At 40.1% G+C, this 20,708-nt stretch overlaps 1 protein-coding gene across 2 annotated transcripts in view; it reads right to left on the bottom strand.

The window, feature by feature from the left end:
* PIGG (phosphatidylinositol glycan anchor biosynthesis class G (EMM blood group)) overlaps window positions 1-20,708 on the bottom strand; it is a 74,193-nt gene that overhangs the window by 17,379 nt on the left and 36,106 nt on the right. For both annotated transcript variants that reach the window (XM_060763702.2, XM_060763704.2), the window contains 3 exons: window positions 17,531-17,722; window positions 9,257-9,566; window positions 3,823-3,986 (listed from right to left, as the gene is read on the bottom strand). In XM_060763702.2, the coding sequence (XP_060619685.2) occupies window positions 3,823-3,986; window positions 9,257-9,566; window positions 17,531-17,722 (666 nt within the window). The remainder of the gene's footprint in view (window positions 1-3,822; window positions 3,987-9,256; window positions 9,567-17,530; window positions 17,723-20,708) is intronic.

Genomic DNA, 20,708 nt, shown 5'->3' with positions numbered 1-20,708 from the left:
TCTTAATTCTGCAGTCCTTGAAAGACTTGAACAAGCTGGTTTATGCCGATGTAGAGAAGGGCCTTCAACACAACAGGGGACTTTTTAAAAAGGGAATAATTTTTCCTGTGATATTTCAAAGGCAGATGGAACACTTGCATGATTAAATGGAGAATCTTTTTTAGAAATCTGAATAATATTTGCAGCTGAACAGTTGGTGAGTTTAGTCAGGCAGCCCAGGCAGCGTATTTGCCATTCTGGTGTAATGTAATTAATATTTTGCTGTATCCTCGGGTGATCGTTCTGAGTTGTAAACTTGAAATAGAAAGTATATTTTTAAACAAAGAGTGTTAAAGGCAATTTCTAGTCATAACTGGAACAGTTCCAGGGAATTCATATGTCGTAAGCAGTGACTTACCATTCACTAAATGATTCAGAGGGCTACTCTAATTGGGCACATGCTAGTAAAGTCAGTGTGGTGTAGTGGATTGAGTTCTGGGTTAGGGGAGTAGGGACCCAGGGTTTAAATATCGCTCCCAGCCATGGAAGCCCACTTTGTGAGGATTTGAAAAGGGATGCCATAATGTAATGGGTTAACTGGAAAGACAGGTGTTGGCAGCTGATTGTCTGAGCATGCCAGAGGGCAGAGTTCTGATTGGCTGCTGTCTCTGGCTTGCTGCTGAGACCAACGGTTTTAACTGTCACTTTCATCTTTGGACAGTGAAGAGTGTGCTGGCTGCCAACTATCTTGAATCCTGATCATTTTAAGGCATGGTGGTCCACGCTCTGGTTACATCCCGAATAGACTACTGCAACGTTCTCTACGTGGGGCTGCCTTTGTTTTTATTTGGTCTTTTATTTGTAAAGTGCCATGTACCATCTTGGTGCTTTATCTATCTATATAGAAGTCAAAGTATCCATGTATGTTTGTCTGTTTGTACCTCAGAGTGATGAGTGAAGTGGTTCTCTGTGATGTCACTGAATTGACTGTTGCTAGCTGAAGGACTGGCTGTGCTAGGTGAAGTGGCCCAGAGAAAGAAAATGACATGTGTATAAGGGGAAAGGAGGGAGGGAAAAAAGAAAGAGAAGAAGGGAAAGAAACAAAAGCAGAAGGAAGGGGGAGGGAGGAAGAGGCAGAGGCAGAAGGGATGAAAGCAGGAGGCAGTGGTTCTTCCAACACCTGGACAACGCTGGGTATGTACCCTAATAAATAAACAAACTTTTCAAAGGGATGGACAGAATGGCTTGTTAGGAAAAGCTCCTTAAAGTTTCTCAGAAAACCTTAAGGCAACTCCTTCCCCCATCCATCCATCTTGTTAATTTTATGTTATTACATTTATCCTGCCTTTCTGGTAAAAACTGTGCTCAAGGCAGCTAACAACATGTCTACATCGAATTAAACAATACAACCATTAAAACTGAAGTTGTCTTTACACCTTTCCTAAAAGCAGTTAGGCAGAAATGGCCATGAAACTCAAAAGGAAGTGGTTTCTACATGCCTGTCCAGCGGATGACCACTCTAGAGCAGGGGTCCTCAAACTAAGGCCCGGAGGCCGGATACGGCCTTCCAAGGTCGTTTACCTGGCCCTTGCTCAGGGTCAACCTAAGTCTAAAACAACTTGAAAGCACACAACAACAACAATCTTATCTCATCAGCCAAAGGTAGGCCCACACTTCCCATTGAAATACTAATAAGTTTAAATTTGTTAAAATTGTTCTTCATTTTAATAATTGTATTGTTTTGAAGTGTTTTTTGCACTACAAATAAGATCTGTGCAGTGTGCATAGGAATTCATTCATTTTTTTTCCAAATTATAATCCGGCCCTCCAACAATTTGAGGGACTGTGACCTGGCCGTCTGTTTAAAAAGTTTGAAGATGCCTGCTCAAGAGGAACTCTTTTATAACCTTAATATACAGGAGAAAGGCATACATAAAGAGAAAGATACACATAATGGAACCAAACTCCTTAGATCAAGAAAGGCTGGAACTATCACCTTGAATGGAAGTCCCAAAATAACTGACAAGTCGGAAATTGGCAGACAGGCACTGATGCAGAGGTAGGAGCCAGAGGTTAAGGCAGTGGCTTACACCTTTAGAGAAAACTGCCTGAAGAAGTCTAGGGTACTCTGTCACATTTCATGAATTGCAACGGTACCTTGGTACACAGCCCAAACTCCTCTGAGAGCTCTGGAGGCAGCAAGCTACCTTTTATTGTTGCTCTTCCCAAAATAAGAAACATTGGACAAGCTTTCAAATACCTCCAAGAGGAGCCTGGAGCATAGTTAATACCAGAGTTTGGAAAACCTTCACTTGAATTACAACTCCTGGATTTCTGTAGTCACCATGGCTACTCACCATGGTTTAAGAACTATAGTCAAAAAATAAAGTATTTTTCCCAGGCTCTGGTTAATGCATCACTGTCTATCAAGTCATTTTGAAAAATATGTAAAAAAAAAAAAAAAAGCATTGAAAAATTGAACATTTCTTAACATAAATCTCTCAAATATAATGGTTATAGTCAACAAGTTCCCTTCTCCCTCCAAGCTGCTTGAAACAAGTATAAAATAAATTTATGTTTTGAAAGAGATCACAGAGGTATGCATAAATGACCACGTAAATAAGTTTCACATCTTTTGCAAAAGGAAAAATATCTACCAGAAGCAGCTAAGTTGGACTTTGTTCTGCAGACTTCAGTAACAGAAGTATCCGCTCTGCACAAAACTTGGGAAAGTTACTTTGTCTGAGTACAGACAAAAATCCCTTTCCTAGCAGAGGTTCTCAAATGAGAAATGTCCCTCCTGAGATATGCTAAACCCTATTTATTTATTTATTGTATATATATTCTGCCCTTCTCACCCCGAAGGGAACTCAGGGCGGATCACAGAACACATACACGGCAAACATTCAATGCCATGATATATTGACAAGACAGACAATTTTACACAGATAGAGGTACAATTGTTTTTAAAGTGGATATAATTTATGTTAGTGTTTATGTATATTTATAGTTTATTTTATGTTCTGACATTGAACGTTTGTTGGATATATGTTGTGCTCTGCCCTAAGTCCCCTTTGGGGTGAGAAAGGAAGAATATAAATGTTTATATATATGTGTGTGTGTGTGCTTTCCCATCTTCGGCATCTTGGAGGCTTGTGCTTGGTTCTGGCCACGGGAAGGGAGAGGGATTGCTGTGGCTCTATCTTCCCTGCTGAAGACCTTTGTTTGTAAATTTCCTCCTTGATCGAATCACAGGCATTTTTCTGGCATTACTTATGGGTGCCTTAAATACCTCCCAGATTTAAGGCAGTACCTATTTATCTACTCACATTTGTTTTCAAACTGCTAGGTAGGCAGAAGCTGGGCTAAAGGCCAGGAGCTCACCCTGACCTGGGCTTCGAACTGCCAACCTTTCAGTTGACGAGATTTACTGGCGGTTAACCTGCTGTGCTAAAGCAGGGAATGGTTGTTGACCTGCTGTGTTAAAATAGGGAATTATGTCAGAGAAAACTCCACTTTAGAGGAGAGAAGGTATTGGCTTGGGATGACTTTTCAGTGCAAAATATCTGAATTAACCCCTTACAGTGGATTCCATTAAAAAAACAAAACAATCTAACCTTAAAATTGGCATATTGGGAAAAGCGCTATGATGTCCTTTAATACCACTGCCTGTCTTTTTAAATTTTGGAATTTGTATTTTGATGAGGTATTTTGAATTCTCTATCAGGTCTATTTTGTTCCTGATCTTGCTAGTTCAACAGAACATGGACTATAACGTTTAGGGAATACAAAGTTAAACATTCAGGACTATTCATAAGGCAAAATCAGTTTAGAAAGTCTTACCTGTGAACTTCAGAACTCAAACAGCACAGCAAATGAATGGCCCACAGCAAAGGTCCTGAGTATGTTGCAAATCCCGTCAGGAAGATTGCTGGGATTTCTACGTAGTTCTCGAGCCCAACAAAACCAGCCGAAACATCTACAGAGGCAATGCTGTTTGAATTACCCTGGAAAGGAAATACTGAGTAAGTGATATGCCATCTATATGCTTAAGTGACACTAGCATGCATGGCAAAGGTCTCATCATTAATTACAAGTTGTCATAGGCAGTTAGTGTAATGAGACCCCAATCCTAAATCATTTCCCATTAATGTGCAAAAGACTGTTTAACTCTCTGATCTTTAGCATGATGGCATATGACATCAAGAGACCTGGCTGTAATTTTTAGAAGGGAACATATAACTGCAAAGGGCAGAGGAGAGGACGACTGACTAGCCACACAGCATTGCAAGAGATAAGATATAACTCTTTCTCACAGGCATCTCAATCTAATTCCAGTCGCTATCTCTTATACATCAGAGAAAAGCCATGCATGCTTTCCCCTGCAGGTTAAATAGCAGTATGAGGGCAAGAGCTGGGTCCAATTTCTCCTAAACGTGTACCTTCAAGAATTATTTTGTTATACCCTTACATCTTCTTTGCCGTAGTTCACAAATGAAAAATAATATAAAAGCAAGTGACTCAACCAAAGTCCCTATTGCTGTTGGCAACTATGGGGTTAAAAAAAAGCAGTCAGTGGGAGGTGGCCACACATTCCGAGCATGGTACTAAATATAAAAAATACTGTTTATTTTGTTTTTCAGTTTTTACTATATAAATATTTAAGCTACTTGAAGCTTTGTGCTCTTCGTTTGATTTTCTGATTCAGAACATGGAATACCTTGAGGTAAATGAACATTTTAAATATTGAAGCGATACCCCATGAATTCCATTTCCAGAAGCATGTCACTTTCACACAAGTTGCTACCCTGCAAAAAAGCTACATGCAAAGTTTGCCTCAAGAGAAGACAAAACACCAAGAGGAAAGAATTGTATAGAAGCAGCTGTCTTACAAGATCTATCTGCTTGAACAGCAGGTCTTCCTGGCCAGACAAATGATTTCTTTTGTACGTGATAAATTTTTGAATACGCATCAGAAATCAAATGAACAGAACAGTAAAGTTTAATGAGGTCTGGATTCTACAACAAGAGGTAGACTGAAAAAGCAATATGAAGTGCTTGTCATGTTCCTTTAAGAGTTGGTTCATAAACCACTCCAGTGGGTACAGTTTATGCATAGTGGAGCATGACAGCAAATGTCTGTTATGTGTATATAGATGCATACTCCATATAAAGCATAACAAAGGGTTTTGTCAGGGACATGAGTCCTGCAATGCTTTATTTTACTTTATTTTTAAAAGATTCTTGTGTTTGCTATGTCTAAACGGATATTAGATGATGGGTGATGGATACCGAGTGATTGTGCTTCCAGCCATGCTTGTATTTTCTTGTGTATCCAGACTGATGGGATTTATTTATTTAATTTCGTGTCAAGAGCATTGCATAAATAAAACAAGTATAAAACTGATAAAATAGAGATAGCATAACTGTCTGTAGCTTTAAACAATTCTTCCTCTGTGCATGGGGCAGGGCATTGTGGGCAAGCATACAGATGTGGAGTTATTTGTTATGCTCCACAGTTGCACAAGGTGAAGGATTCTTCATTTTGCCAGGTTGTCTTTTGATCTGTCTACTCCACTTCTGATTCTGTTCAAGGACTTCCAAGTTGCCCATTCTTGGTTTGCCCTAGAGGAAGACCTTCGTGGGGGGCCATCCAATTGGGATTTCCTGGTTTAGCTGCCCAGAGGGATACTCTTGCTGTTGGTAGGGACACATTAAGAGGAGTGGCGGTTCTCATGAAGCTTTTCCTTGATTTGAGTCTACTGGGAGAAGGCCGATACCTATGCAGTGGGTGGCTTTCATAGTGTTCAATCTTTTTTCTCTCTGCTGGGATATGCCACATTATCTTATTAACAAAGTTATTTAGCTGGTAGATTTATGACCAACTTCATAAAGGAGTGAAGACTACAACCAGAAGCTGCAAGGTCCTTTACATGAAATAATTAGTACAAATAGGAAAATAGGAATGACTCCTGGGATGTTTTGATTAATTGGCAAATGGTGCTAAAACTCACATTTTAAGCAGGGGTTTTTTTTTGGGGGGGGGGGATAATCACCCCAAATTGGCCTGAAAAATCATAAATTGGGGAGGGGGAGTCTGAGGGCTTTGGGGACTGTACCTAGGGATCTTGAGGGATATAGATGACATGCAGGCTTCAATTTGCCTGCCCCTGCCATTCCTGATAAGACATACAATATTGGGCTGGAAGGACATTACGCCCAGCCTGGCAAGACACCGCTTCTGATGTTACTACATTCACAGACCACAAAACATGGAATACTGTACTAAATGTCAGAAAATCCAGATGGTGCTTCCCATGAAAGCAAAGAAAAACATTAACAATAAGCTAAACAATTGGATAATCTGCATTTCTTCATCCAATTTTATTCTGGCAAATCTGCAACCTAAAATGAGCTTATCTCACTATCAAATGTGATTTCCCCAGTATAAAATAGTGACCATGGCACTGATGCAAAGCTCTGACAAATAATTCTGAGTCTTTTACAGACTGCCATAACATTAACCATACGTTAAACCCAAAATATGAATCAAAACATTTCTTTATATTCTAACACAGAAAGAGAGGACACACACAGCACACGTTCATGTCAACACTGCTCAGTTCTTAAATTCTAAGAGAAAATGCAACTAGTTTTATTTAATAGTATTCCAAAAATAGCATTCCCAAGGCTTTTAAAAGTTTCAGGTTTCTGTTACAGGGCTGATCACATGAATGATCTTCTAAAACAGATTGCCTGTTAATCCCTTGAGTTCCTTTTAATGCAAACACAAGAGAAGAAAGCTTAATTACTTCTGTGGGGTGGGCTACTGCATGCACTTATGTCAATAATGAAGGAATACCAAAAGGATTTATTTGCAACAGTCTGTTCGTAGCAACCAGGGCATATCTCAAAGCACTCAGAGTGAATCTAAAAACCATCATAACTGCTAATCCCGGAGCAGATATCAGAAATACTTCTCAAGATGTGTTTCCTTGGAAGCTGTTCTGAATGCCTTGAGAGGTTAATGGGTGAGAGGGATTTTCTGTATGTTGGGATTTTCATTTTTTCAAAAGAATGGTCTCTCAGAGTAAATATTTTTATAATAGAAAAGGTACATTTTGACCTCAGAAATAATTTAACCATTTATCTCTTTGCATATTGGATGCATTTTGCCAGCACTACAATTAATCTTCGAAAATAACTCAGCCCAGGGTTTCCCTCTCTGAATTCATGTAACTTAGGCCCCTTCCACACAGCTGAATAAAATCCTACATTTTCTGCTTTGAACTGAGATATATGGCAGTCTGGACTCAGATAACACAGTTCAAAGCAGATATTGTGGGATTTTCCACCTTGATATTCTAGGTTATATGCCTGTGAGGAAGAGTCCCTAGTAAATGCAATCCACTAATGTCAGTCCTGAAGATTCCTAGTAAATGATTTGAGGTGCTGAAAAGCACCTAAAAAGAAGCTACATCTGTTTGCTTCAACACAAAAAAATGAGAATATTCTTCTCTGGATGGGCAGCACTTCTGAAAGTCAAATGTGAAGCATAGCAATACTATAAATAGGAGCCTGGTGTCTAGATCCAGGGAAGTCATGCTACCCCTCTATTCTGCCTTGGTCAGACCACACCTGGAATCACACTGTGTCTAATTCTGGGCACTACAATTTAAGGGAGATGCTGACAAGCTGGAATGTGTCCAGAGGAGAGTGACTAAAATGATCAAGGGTCTGGAGAACAAGCCCTATGAGAAGCATCTTAAAGAGCTGGGCATGTTTAGCCTCCAGAAGAGAAGGCTGAGAGGAGACATGATGGCCACGTATAAATATGTGAGGGGAAGTCATAGGGCGGAGGAAGCAAGCTTGTTCTCTGCTGCCCTGGATATTACGATGCAATGGAGAAATGGCTTCAAACTACAGGAAAGGAGATGCCACCTGAACCTGAGGAAGAACTTCCTGACTGCGGGAGCCATTCAGCAGTGGAACTCTCTGCCCTGGAGTGTGGTGGAGGATCCTTCTTTGGAGGCTTTTAAGCAGAGGTTGAGTGACCATCTGTTGAGGATGCTTTGAATGTGATTTTCCTATTTCTTGGCAGGGGATTGGACTGGATGGCCCATAAGATCTCTTCCAACTATGATTCTATGATTCTGGTGTAGACGCTTTAATCACTTTTCAACTAATGGGCCTTCTTATGAGTTTCAATTAAATTCTCAAGGTTATTGACTCTATCATGGGATTTTCTGAGCAAATATTATTCAGGGTACATTGGCCATTTTCTCCCTCTTAAGCTGGGAGGATATAACTTGTCAAAGATCACCTAGTGGGTTCCCATGGTTGAGAGGGATTTGAACCCTGGTCTTCTGAAGTTCTAGTCCTACATTCAATCCATTATGCCACAGTGATTACTGCAATACACTCAACATGGACCTCTCCTTGAAGAAGGCTGGTCAACTACAGATGGTGCAAAATGAGGCAACCCATTGTCTAACAAACACTTTAAAACCTGAAATATAAGACATAGACTGACAAACATTTTGTTTACATGCCAGTTCAAGGTGCAGCATCAAATCTGTCAAAATCAAATTTGGGGCCATGTGCCTATAGATATGTCTCTTCCTTTATTCCATGCCTGAAATATATTCTCTCTGGTAAAAGGCAAAATGTCTATACAATCTAAAGAGAAATCACAGAATTGTCTGAAAATCTATGATCTCAAAAATAAATTGTAAGATTCTAAAATATAAGGGAAACCAACATTATTTCCCTTATATTTTAGAATCTCACAATTTATTTTAGATTCTAAAATCTAAAATAAATTATGTCAGCCTTCCATATTTGCAGGTTTAACTTTTGAGGATTTGATTATTCCCAGATTTAACAAACATTTCCCTGCTATTCCTTTGTAATATCATGGGGGAAACTAGAAAAGACACAATTTTCAATTATTCTCAATTATTTCAATTATTTTTAATGTATAAGAACTTGGACTCTTTTCTCAATTCAAGTCATATTGAATCATAAAGCATTCTCCACATCGGGGAATTAACTCTATGAGGCATTCTGGATAAAAACTGGTTTTTATATCAGCAATGTGGGGTGAATGGTATTAAGGTAACAGAGGTGTAGAAAAAATGACAAATCATAGGACCTGCCTATGTATATCCCAGCTCCCTTCTAAAGGCTTTCTTTACTTGTCTCTTGTCTTGTCCCAAAAGACAACAACACTTAAAGAAATAATTTTCTTTGGAAAGACATGATGTCCTCTGTTTACCTGAAAAAAGAAGAAAGCTTGACCAAACCAATAGTGCATTATAGTAACTTGAGCAGCATCAAACTCCAATGGCTTCCAAACATACTTCATCATCATGGCTTGGAAGAGCAGACAAAAGACTAAAACTGGCAAGTTGTGCGGCCTCAGCAGGAGTGCTGCGAGCAATACCAGCCCACTGTATATTTCCCACAAACCAGTAAACTTGGTTTTTGTGTCCGCAGAAAGAACCTGAGATTTGAGCAAGTCTTTGGTGCCTGTGAAGATGATGCCAAGAACGAAGATGTAAACGAACCGTGCTTCAATTATGCCTCTAAAAAGAAAGAAGAAAAAGGATGGAATGAATTCAGGATCATGGCTAATCCAAGCCCTACCTTTTTGAAATACATATCTATCATGGGCTGGGAGGAAATTTACCTAGGGTATTCCTACAAAGGAAGGTGAGGCACTAGGCTTGTAATGTCATGATTAATGATGGAATATATTTTTACTTCTATTTTGTCTGAGAATTTCTTAGTTGTCTTTCAAGACTGCCATTTTCCCATCAGAAAGTATTACACAATGATTGAAATAAATTGTAACATGCACAGAAAAAATATTGGATGACCAGTAAGTTCTGGAGAATCAACCAGAAGAAGGGTTGCCTGCACAACTCATCATCAACACAGAACTCTTGCTCTTGGTAGAGCTGCTAAGGTTTCTAAAGTTGGTTCCAGGGGTATTTAAGACCATACCAATAATAGCATGATTATAAATATATAGTCATCTCCTACTTATTCAATGGGCTAGAGACAAGAGCACTGTGAAAAACTGGAAATCACTGAAAGATGAAATCCTATGTCATGTTTTGTTTTAATTCAGTTATATTTCGTATTTTATATTTTATTTCAATAAATGATGAAAGAGCAGACAATGTGTCAAATACAGGCAGTCCCCAAGTAACAAATATCTGACCTACATCTGACTCATACTTAAGAACTGAGTTGACGCAATAGGAAGTGAGAGGAAATCTATCCCTAGAAAGGAAAATCCACTCCTGGAAGAGTTATTATCACAGGAAAAAAAAAAGATCTCCACTGAAGCTTTATCACCAATCCTTGTTTCCATACCAAACCATTTTTTTTTTCAAAATCCAATTATCAAAAGGACAGAAAGTGAAGTAAAATCTTCTGAACAACAGCGCAGACAGCAAAACAAACACCACGGGGGTGGTAGCCCTTTTCCATGCCATCCAAATTTAGGGGGTGGGGGTGCCTGGAGTTACATTTAAAAATGTACCTGCTCCAACTTACATACAGTTCAACTTAAGAACAAACCTGGGGTCTATCGTTCATTTAAAACTCTCCTGCATGGGCTATCTCACTTGGGAAATAGTCATAGAGGAAACTGAGCAAATTTTCAGCAAAGCTTGTCCACATCTATTGATTTGCTTGCGAAGAACCGTGAGGATTCACCAAGAGGAAATTATTATAACTGTGACGCAGGAGAGCAAACCTGCCTTAGATGGGCTATAACATCAAAATTGTATCTATGCAGTTTCTATTCAAGTACTTCTTTTGATTTGAGGTCCTTCCTCCCAGGTCTATAGTTCTTTTTACTATAGTTCAATTTTGCCATTCAGTTTTTGAAAGATTCCAATTCATCTAATTCATTCCAATTCCAATTCATTGACTGCAGAGGTGAGGGAACTGTGGTCCTCCAAATATTATCCCAGCAGACCTAGCCAGCACAGCTAATGGTGAAGCATAACATGTGTTGTTGGGTCAACAAAATCTGAAGAGCCACAGTGTAGTTATCTCAAATCTATGTACACACAGTAGAGTTTGAAGAGACAACTAGAAAGGTTGTCAGTGATTGAATTCCTACTTACCTGGAATCTTCCTTTTAAAAAAGTATGGAAAGACTTGTTAAACTTTAACAGCAAAATAGAGTATTGCTCCATTAAAGTTAACTTAAGTTTTCATTGGACAAAATCCCACCTCTCCAAATGCAAGATTCGAACTCTACTACTCTAACAAAGTGTGTGCAGTAGGTATAAATATCCTTTCCTAAGCTAATGCTTTGTGCTCCTCTTCATCAGCACCCTACAATTTTTCAGGGTTTGTTAACAGGTAAATAACTCCAACTTTCATGCTACAATAAAATATATTTTGGTACTTCACACCATTTAGTAAATCAAGGGTATACGGTATACTTCAAGTCGTAACAATGCCAAGTGGTAACAATGCGTAATATTCAAATTTTGATTTGTGGCTGGTTCACAAACATACCATATTAACAGTGGTATCCCTGCACATCACAACAAACCAGATTTTAGCAAACCAGGCCAATGCTCATTGTGACATGTGAATTCAGCGTTTGACTTTCTGCAGGACATTCAATTTAAAATGTAATATGCTTGAACAAATAGCACGAGCAGACAAAATCTTAAAACAACGGACTTCTTTCAGGCCATGAGCATTCTCTTTAAGAGCTAATGATATGCCTCTCCAGTCTGGGATACCTGTCTTCAAATACCAATTTGACAGTAATGGTAAGTTGTTGCATGAATACATAAATATGCTACAAGACATGGAATTTGAAATCCTTTGTCTGTAGATGCTAATATTGAACTAAGACTTCCGATATCCATAAGCTATGCTTGTTTGCCCAATATTTGGCTCCCTTCTGATAGAAATCCAGGTCTGATCTCCTAAAGATATTATAATGAAATGCTAAATGGTACAAGGAAGGATCTGGGAACACTAGAAGAATGACTCCAAGAAGCTTCTGGAGAGTCAAACCTTTTAAATAGACTTTCATTATGAAACAATCCAAGCCTTGGCCAGTTTCAAACAATTTCATTTTTCAAGCAGGGGTGGGAAACCTGCAGCCTCCCCAAATGTTGCCAAATTGCAACTCTCATCAACTGTAGCCAACACAATTCATGATCAGCAGAGATGGAGGATGAAATTCAGCTTCACTTGGGAAGAATACACATGCAAGCTGGAGGAGAAACTTCACCATGGGGGTTTTGAGACTTGAAAACCACTGCCTGATCACAGACTAACCATTTTAGTGAATATTCAAAAAGTTAAGATGAGGACCATACTCAGGATTTACACTGGGGAGGGGAAAATTGTGGTTATCCAGGTGATTTGGGTCTGCAAGGCCCATCACTTCTCAACATTCACTATAGCCGCTAGGAGTCATGCCCCATCAATATTTGAAGGATCAACTGGTGCCCAACCGATTTAGACTGACTGACATTACTTCTGATTGATTTAAGCTGTTGGAGGAGGTAATAGTAATTGGTATGCTGCTGACAGAATGGCTGATCTCCAAGAGTCTTCCCAGAAGCAAGTGAACCAATTCTATGCTCAAAGAATCTCTTTCAGTAGTGAAACAAGAATAACTCTTCCCTTTCTTATTTATTTGCTACTCTATCAACTTATCAGTCAACATGTTGCAGGTTATTGATTTATCATTGTAGGGTATGAACAGGAAGATATGTTCCACTTTCTGTTATTTCAGTAGAATACCAAATACACTGCAAATTCAACAGCATTTTTAGACTGGTCCAACTCCTACCAATCCTTCCTGCATCTGCTGGGTGAACCACAAAAAAGTAAAGCCGTGTGAAGGAAGGGAAGAGAAGTAGATAAATCTGTAAGAATTCTATATGTTCCTTCAATACAAAATGATTTACTCCACATGTAAGTTTGCTCTTGGAATTTGAGCACATCATTGGGAATATGGTACTCTAAAAAACACGGTCTAAGCACAAAAAATAATCCTACTGGCACCATAAATCGAACTACTAAAATATCCAGTCTAGCCCTTCTCCCAAGAATTCACCTGATGTCATTTTTCATATCTTTTTTTCTCTTTTAGCCACAAAGAGTTTCAGTTTCTTGCTGTCAAAATGAGCGCTGCAATGGACTTTTGGAAATACTATTATCATGCTGCACTTCAAAACCCACAAATTGCATATATCCTTTAACTGCTCTTTGCATTATAATAGTGGTATTAAACCAGCAGCTGTAAGGGAGAAAGACAAGCTCTGAATCACAGCTTTGGAAGTTCAGCAGATTATGCTTCAAATTTAGAAATCCCCAAATAATTTGTCATAGAGCAGTTAGTGGTTAACAAGAAAACTGAAAGATTTATGGACCCCTGTTCCCAAATTGAATCCTAACGACACACAGCATTGTAATTTAACACTTGGCTAGTCGCCTGTGACTAATAACAATTGCCTCCAGGTAACTAGATGCTTTCCTTTGCTGTGGGATACAGAGCTCCACATTACAGAGACATGGCTTCCCCTCTGAATGGTAGTGATTACAAGAGAAGAGAAATGTGTCACCACAATAGCTTAACAGAATCTCCATGCTGAGAAGCAGGATAGCTTTGAATATCAGGTGCTGTCGTGAAAGAACAACACTTTTGTCTTTGTACCCCCCTAGGCTTTCAGGAAGATAAAACAGGACAGCATTGGAGGTAGACTTTTGGCCTGATCCAGAATTATTTCTTCAGGCTTGCAACCATTTTTTTAATTTTGTATTATTTCTACCAACCTAGCAATCATCTTGTTGATGGGAAGCTCCCCACCGGAGTGGAAATCATCTATCAGACAGATGGCAAGCTATTTAACCTCAGCAGATTGAAAACCAAAACCAAGGTTACAACAACATCTGTTATAGAACTCCAGTATGCTGATGACAACGTCGTCTGTGCATATTCAGAAGAAGACCTACAAGCCACACCTTTGCAGAAGCATATGAGAAGCTCAGCCTGTCATTAAACATCAAGAAAACCAAAGTCCTCTTCCAGCAGTAACCGGTCAATCCCTCTCCAATACCAGAAATTAAGCTTAATGGTGTAACATTAGAAAATGTTGACCATTTCTGCTACCTTGGCAGCCACCTCTCCACAAAAGTCATCATTGACACTGAAATTCAACACCGCCTGAGCTCCGCAAGTGCAGCATTTTTCCAAATGAAGCAGAGAGAGTTTGAGGACCAGGACATCCATAGGGATATCAAGGTGCTTGTTTATAAAGCTATTGTCCTCCAAACCCTGCTATACGCCTGCGAGACATGGACTATCTACAGACGTCACATGCAACTCCTGGAACGATTCCATTAGCGCTGCCTCTGAAAAATCCTGCAGATCTCTTGGGAAGACAAGTGGACAAATGTCAGCGTGCTAGAAGAAGAAGCAAAGACCACCAGCATTGAAGCAATGGTCCTCTGCCAACAACTCCGCTGGACCAGCCATATTGTCCAGATGTCCAACCACCGTCTCCCAAAGCAGTTGCTCTACTCCGAACTCAATGGTGGGCAGGAAAAGAGATTTAAAGATGGGCTCAAAGCCAACCTTAAAAACTCTGGCATAGACACTGAGAACTGGCCCTTGAGCGCTCCAGTTGGAAGTCAGCTGTGACCAGCAGTGCTGCAGAATTTGAAGAGGCACGAATGTAGGGCGAAAGAGAGGAACGTGCCAAGAGGAAGGCGTGTCAAGCCATCCCCGACCAGGACCGCCTTCCACCTGGAAACTAATTCCCTCACTGTGGGAGAAGATGCAGAACAAGAATAGGGCCCCACAGTCACCTATGGACCCACCCCCAGGATACTACACTTGGAGGACCATCATCCTCTGTCTACGAAGCTTCACCTAAGTAAGTAAGTAAGTAAGTAAGCCAACCTAGCAGTTCGAAAACATGCAAATGTGAGTAGATCAATAGGTACCGCTACGGCAGGAAGGTAACAGCGCTCCATGCAGTCATGCCAGCCACATGACCTGGAGGTATCTACGGACAACGCCAGCTCTTCGGCTTAGAAATGGAGATGAGCATCACACCCCAGAGTTGGACACGACTAGACTTAATGTCAGGGGGAAACCTTTACCTTATCTATTATTTCTATTTTTGGAATGCCTGTATTTGCATATACCTAGTAAATGATAGATGGGAGCAAAGTAGTCACATGTCCAATGCCCACTAATTCAAGGAGTCCTTGCTCCATCACTATCTGAAATTTGATGAGGGAAAGAGAAGAGTGGGAAAGATGCAGGACTTCATTTCCCATGGATCCATTCACACAAGACCCCTATAAAAAGCAGACATTACAGATGCTTCCCTAGCTGTCAGCACACTTTTTGCCCTTATAGCAAAGTTGTTGTAAGGGGAAAGAGAAATCTTCCCATCTTCCACAGTTCTTTTTCATTCCCTCTGGGCTGGATACAAGCAGCGGCCAACGGGATTGCTCTGCACTAGGCCTTATAACCCATTTCTAGATTGCCTAGGTACCAAATTGGGAGAGATAGCTAATATCCCAGAAGACAGAAGCAGAATTCAAAATGATCTTAACAGATTAGAGAGATGGCTCAAAACTAACAAAATGAAGTTCAACAGGGACAAATGCAAGATACGCAGAAAAAAATGAAATGCAAAGATACAAAATCGGGAACACCTGGCTCAACAGCAGTACGTGTGAAAAAGTTTTTGGAGTCCTCGTGGACAACAGGTAAAACATAAGCGAACAATGTCATGCGACGGCAAAAAAAGCCAATGGGATTTTGGTCTGCATAAATAGGAGTCTGCTACCCCTCTATTTAGCCTTGGTCAGACCACACCTGGAATATTGTGTCCAATTCTGGGCACCACAATTGAAGGGAGATGTTGACAAGCTGGAATGTGTCCACGGGAGGGCAACTAAAATGATCAAGGGTCTGGAGAACAAACCCTATGAGGTGCGGCTTAAACACCTGGGCATATTTAGCCTGCAGAGAAGGCTGAGAGGAGACATGATGATGGCCATGTGTAAATACGTACATAGGGAGCAGGCTTGTTTTCTGCTGCCCTGGAGACGAGGACGTAGAACAATGGCTTCGAACGACAGATTCCACCTGAATATTAGGAAGAATTTCCTAACTGTGAGAGATGTTCAACAGTGGAGCTCTCTGTGTGTGGTGGAGGATCCTTCTTTGGAGGCTTCCCCTCTCTGTTGTACTTGCCTTCTTTCTTCTCCTCCTTTCTCGGTAGCCCTGGCCCCGAAGTGGGAGAGAAAGGGGCACATCGCCACTGTCCTTCTCCTTTGCAAAGGTGGTAGCTCCTCAGAAGCAGGAGCATGATGTATGGAGTGTTGGTGGTAGAAGGGGAGAAAGAAGAAAGGAATGGGAGACGGAAGGAAAGAAAAGAGAGGGTGGGAAGAAGCGAGAAAAGGGACGAAAGGAGGTGGAAAAGTTAGGGAAAAAGGAAAGATGGGAAAGAAAGGAAAAAAGGAGGGAAAGAAATCCACTCACCCACCCACCCCCTTAACACTCTAGATTGGGGTATTTTCCACTTTTCCAGTCCCTCTTTCCATCCCAACCTTTACTGGTTTCCAGCCCCCCTTTCACACCTCAGTCATTCCCCCTTCCCCAGTTGGCCCCTTCCCACCCCAATCTGTCCTACTTTTCCAGCCAGCCTTTTTCCACCTCATTTTCCCACTTTTTCAACCACCCCTTCCCATTCTAACGTTTTCATGTTTCCAGTCCTTCTTTCCCACCCTGTTCCCATGCCAGTCTTTCCCATTTTTCCTTATTCATATACACACAGCATTTTCCACAAAATGTATAGTTAAAATAAACAATGATGCTTTATGGAAGGCTACATTAAGCGCATTTACACTGAAGTAGGTTAGAATAATGATTTAATCAGAATTGGACAGTCTTATCTTAAATTACAGTTTTATGTAAATATTCAAAAAACATTTAACCTACTGATGCCTCATTTAATGTAATTTGATTGGTATCTATTCTTATATTTGAAATTCACCAGTAAGTGCTATATTTCCCACTCTCGGCTTATACTCCTGTCAATAAGTTTTCCCAGTTTTTTGGACTAAAATTAGGAGCCTCAGCTTATATTCGATCTGCAGCAGATCAGCAAGGATTTTGACTATATTTAGCAACACTGGAAGCAAACCGGTTTCCTCCCTGGTGTATTATATGCTAAAGTTATGAAAGCATGGGGCAACCAGAAATGCATTTTAGAATGGAAGCTCTTTGAGTTGTGTTCAGTTGTGGCAATCAATAGATCACTTTAGGGCTCAGAATTCTTGAATTTTGAACATATGTCTTTCACATCCGACTCCACTGGATAGATTTGATAGCTAGCAAAAGGCAAAGGAAGAACACAAAAGCCTGATTTTCTCCAACCCATACACAGTCCTAAATCAACACAGTATTCTCTTGCAATGGTACTTTTAGCCCTTGCAGTGTTAAATACATTTACATAGCTGCTAATGAACTTACTTTGAAATATCTTTGCTGTCTCGTTGCCATGGAAATTCCACATTTCCAATGGCTGCCCGGTAACTGTACACTCCCAAGAGTCCGAGTGCCATTGCTATTTTCGAAACCAGAGAACATCTCCGCTGAACAAGAATAAAGATCATAACGAGGGATACAGCTGCCAGAAGAGAAAGTTCAGCTTTATGTTCAGAACTGTAAAACACAATGAGAATAATTCATATTAAGACCATTTTACAAGATCTAGCTTCTACAAGTTCTCGCACAGACACACAAAATATATAAAAATACAACTGCAGTGAGATAGGCCAGAGAAGATAGCAAGTTGTCATCCAACACATTAAAACAAAGAATCCTGCTATGTCACATATAGGCTTCCTTAAAATTTCTAGACAGCACACTAGTTTACGTTTTTAAATGTACCAGACATTTTATATAACATACAGCAGCCTTTCCTAACCTAATGTCTTTCAGACATGTTGGATTGTAACTCTGGTCTTCCCTAACCACAATGGCCAGCCAAACTGGCAATTGCAGTCAAACCCATGTGGAGGACACCAGGTTGGAGAAAGGTGATATATGGGGAGAATCAAACAAGTGTTATGTGCTACTACTCATAATGTGGCTGACTTAAGAATCCCTCCTTTTTGTGTCCCCATTGAATCTGGTAGTAAGCAAGCAGGGCTTTCCACAACGTAGTTCCTAAGTTGCCTGGCACTTGACTCTCCTTCAAGCACCAGGCAAAGATTTGTTTACAAACACACACAAATTGACTTTAAATGAGAACAGTTTCATGTTGTACATTTAATTGTGTCACTTTAAGCTTATAATGAATTTTGTTTATTATTACACTCTTTCTTTTACACCCACCTAGCAATAAATCAATAATAACAAAAGTCCAAAAATAATGAATAAATATTATTGAACCATTTGTAGCATACTGTAAAGATTTCTCAGCATGATGGGAAGAGGGGGTGAGTGAACAATTTCCAGACCTGTTGGGAGTCATCTTCATCCATTAAAATCCAAGAATACCCCCAAAGCAATGGTTCTCAATTGTTTTGGTTTCCAAATTTCAGATACTCCAATCATAATGGCTATGGGTTAGGATTGGCAGCCCAAAATATGGAGACCCCCATCTATACAGACCCATTTTTAGGTCTAGGATACTGGCGACTAGGTTGGGCCCAACAGGACTCTAGAGAGAGACCAACCTAAATGTTCAGTATAATTGTGTTCCTAGAGGCCCAAGATCTGAAAACTACTGTTCTACAAGACATCCCAAAATGGTCCTGATAGTGAATGGTAGCAATGAGCAATCTGTCATTCAAGGAATCTTTTCATTTAGACTAAGCACACCTGGAAAAAATGTAATTCTTGAAGTTCCTTTGAAAAAAACATTGATCATATTGATTAGAATAGTGGTTCTCAACTTCTTCAACTTGTAAAAGAATCCCATTTGCCAAAAAATGTTGGTAGAAAAAAAGAAAGAGCATCATGCCTGTCCTTGGTTGCGGATGACACGATAAATAAATAAATAAATAAAATTTAGTGTCTCTTCCATTTTTCCAGTCCAGTGTTTCTCAACCTGTGGGTCGCCAAGTGTTTCAGCCTACAACCCCCAGAAATCCCAGCCAGTTTACCATCTGTTAGAATTTCTGAGAGTTGAAGGGCAAAACATCTGAGGGCCCACAGGTTGAGAAACACTGGATTGGAAAAATGGAAGAGACACTAAAGGACAGGCACAATGCTATTTCTTTTTTTCTACCAACATTTTTTTTTGCAAATGGGATTCTTTTGAAGAAGTTGGATTCAATCTGATTCTCCATCTGCCTCCATCCCCACCAATATAGTCATTAGCAGACAGACAGTGTGGCGTTTTGTATGATGATAAACATCAGTAGCTTACCTTTGTACATGCACCTACATCTCCTGTAACACTAAAGATACAAGGCAGCCCAAACAGCAAAAGATGCTGCTTCTCAGTGAGATGATATGAAGATTATGCTGCCACTTGAATCTCAGTAATGGAACAAGTTGATCACTTTCTAAAATATGCCTGATCCATTAAACCAGTAGGAAGTTCTGGATTTGTCACATCGTATGCCAAAATTCAAAAGGAACTCAGATAAAAAACACAAGCTGTATTGCTTTCAACTTATTTCTTTCAAATGCCTGTTTAGGTATTATGGTTGCAAAAACATGAACTGTTTGGCCAGTCCTCAGTTCCTTGCTTTTTCCAACTAGCTGAAGCAGTACAAAAATAGAATCAATTGCAGAATTACCCCAAACAACTGAAATCGCACAAACTCATTCAGTTTGTAGAAGCAGCGTAATTCAGCTTTTGCATCACAGGATCTGGGTTGCCTTGGTGCGTAGCTCTTGTTTTATTTTTAGAACAGAACACACACAATGCTGTGACTATTGTAACATGCTGTGTACTGTCACACATACACACGTATGTGCATGCTTGTGTAGTCCCAGAACAGGGTAGGAGCACGGCGCAGGCAAAAAGCACTGGCTAATCCAGCCTCCCGTGGGCTGCCATACAAGGGACATGCCGTGTTTAGCCTGGTGGCTCACGAATTGCACAGACTTGCAGTAAAAAGCATATTTCGTAAGCTGAGTGAGTTTGCTATGGAAACACTGTGGCTAGGGAACTGGCACTTTTATGACATTAAAAAATAGCTTCTTCACTGAAGGCACCTTGTAAAGTGGCAAAAGGAAATGTGATTATCCCTGTCTTAAAGAAGCATCAGTCACAATTCCCAAGTCACTGCATTCATAGGTGCTTCAGGTAGTCTAGCAACAGAATATGACAGGGGACCAAAAAGTCCTCTGTTCAAGTCTGATCTCTTTCAAGCACTGAGCCTCAGGCTTTCCAGGTTCGGCATCCCACTAGCTAAACTGGAGATTATAAGAGCAAGAGGAGGGGTTAGAAGTGATTTTCCAATAAGCCAAGTAGAGCATAATTAAACAGGCCATAGGTTTTCAAAAACTGCGTGATTGTGTTTATTGGAATGTTATTTTATGACTGTGTTTATCATTTTTTTCTTGGTGTAATTTGATGATGTTGTTTATTGTTTATACTCTGGTTTTATTTTGTTGCAATATATTGTTCGGGCTTGGCCCCATGTAAGCCGCTCCGAGTCTCCATTGGGGAGATGGTGGCAGGGTATAA

Source organism: Anolis sagrei, chromosome 2 (assembly GCF_037176765.1).
Source record: "Anolis sagrei isolate rAnoSag1 chromosome 2, rAnoSag1.mat, whole genome shotgun sequence".
NCBI lineage: Eukaryota > Metazoa > Chordata > Lepidosauria > Squamata > Dactyloidae > Anolis > Anolis sagrei.
The sequence above is the reverse complement of the archived record's forward strand: the minus strand, read 5'-3'. Positions and strand labels throughout refer to the sequence as shown.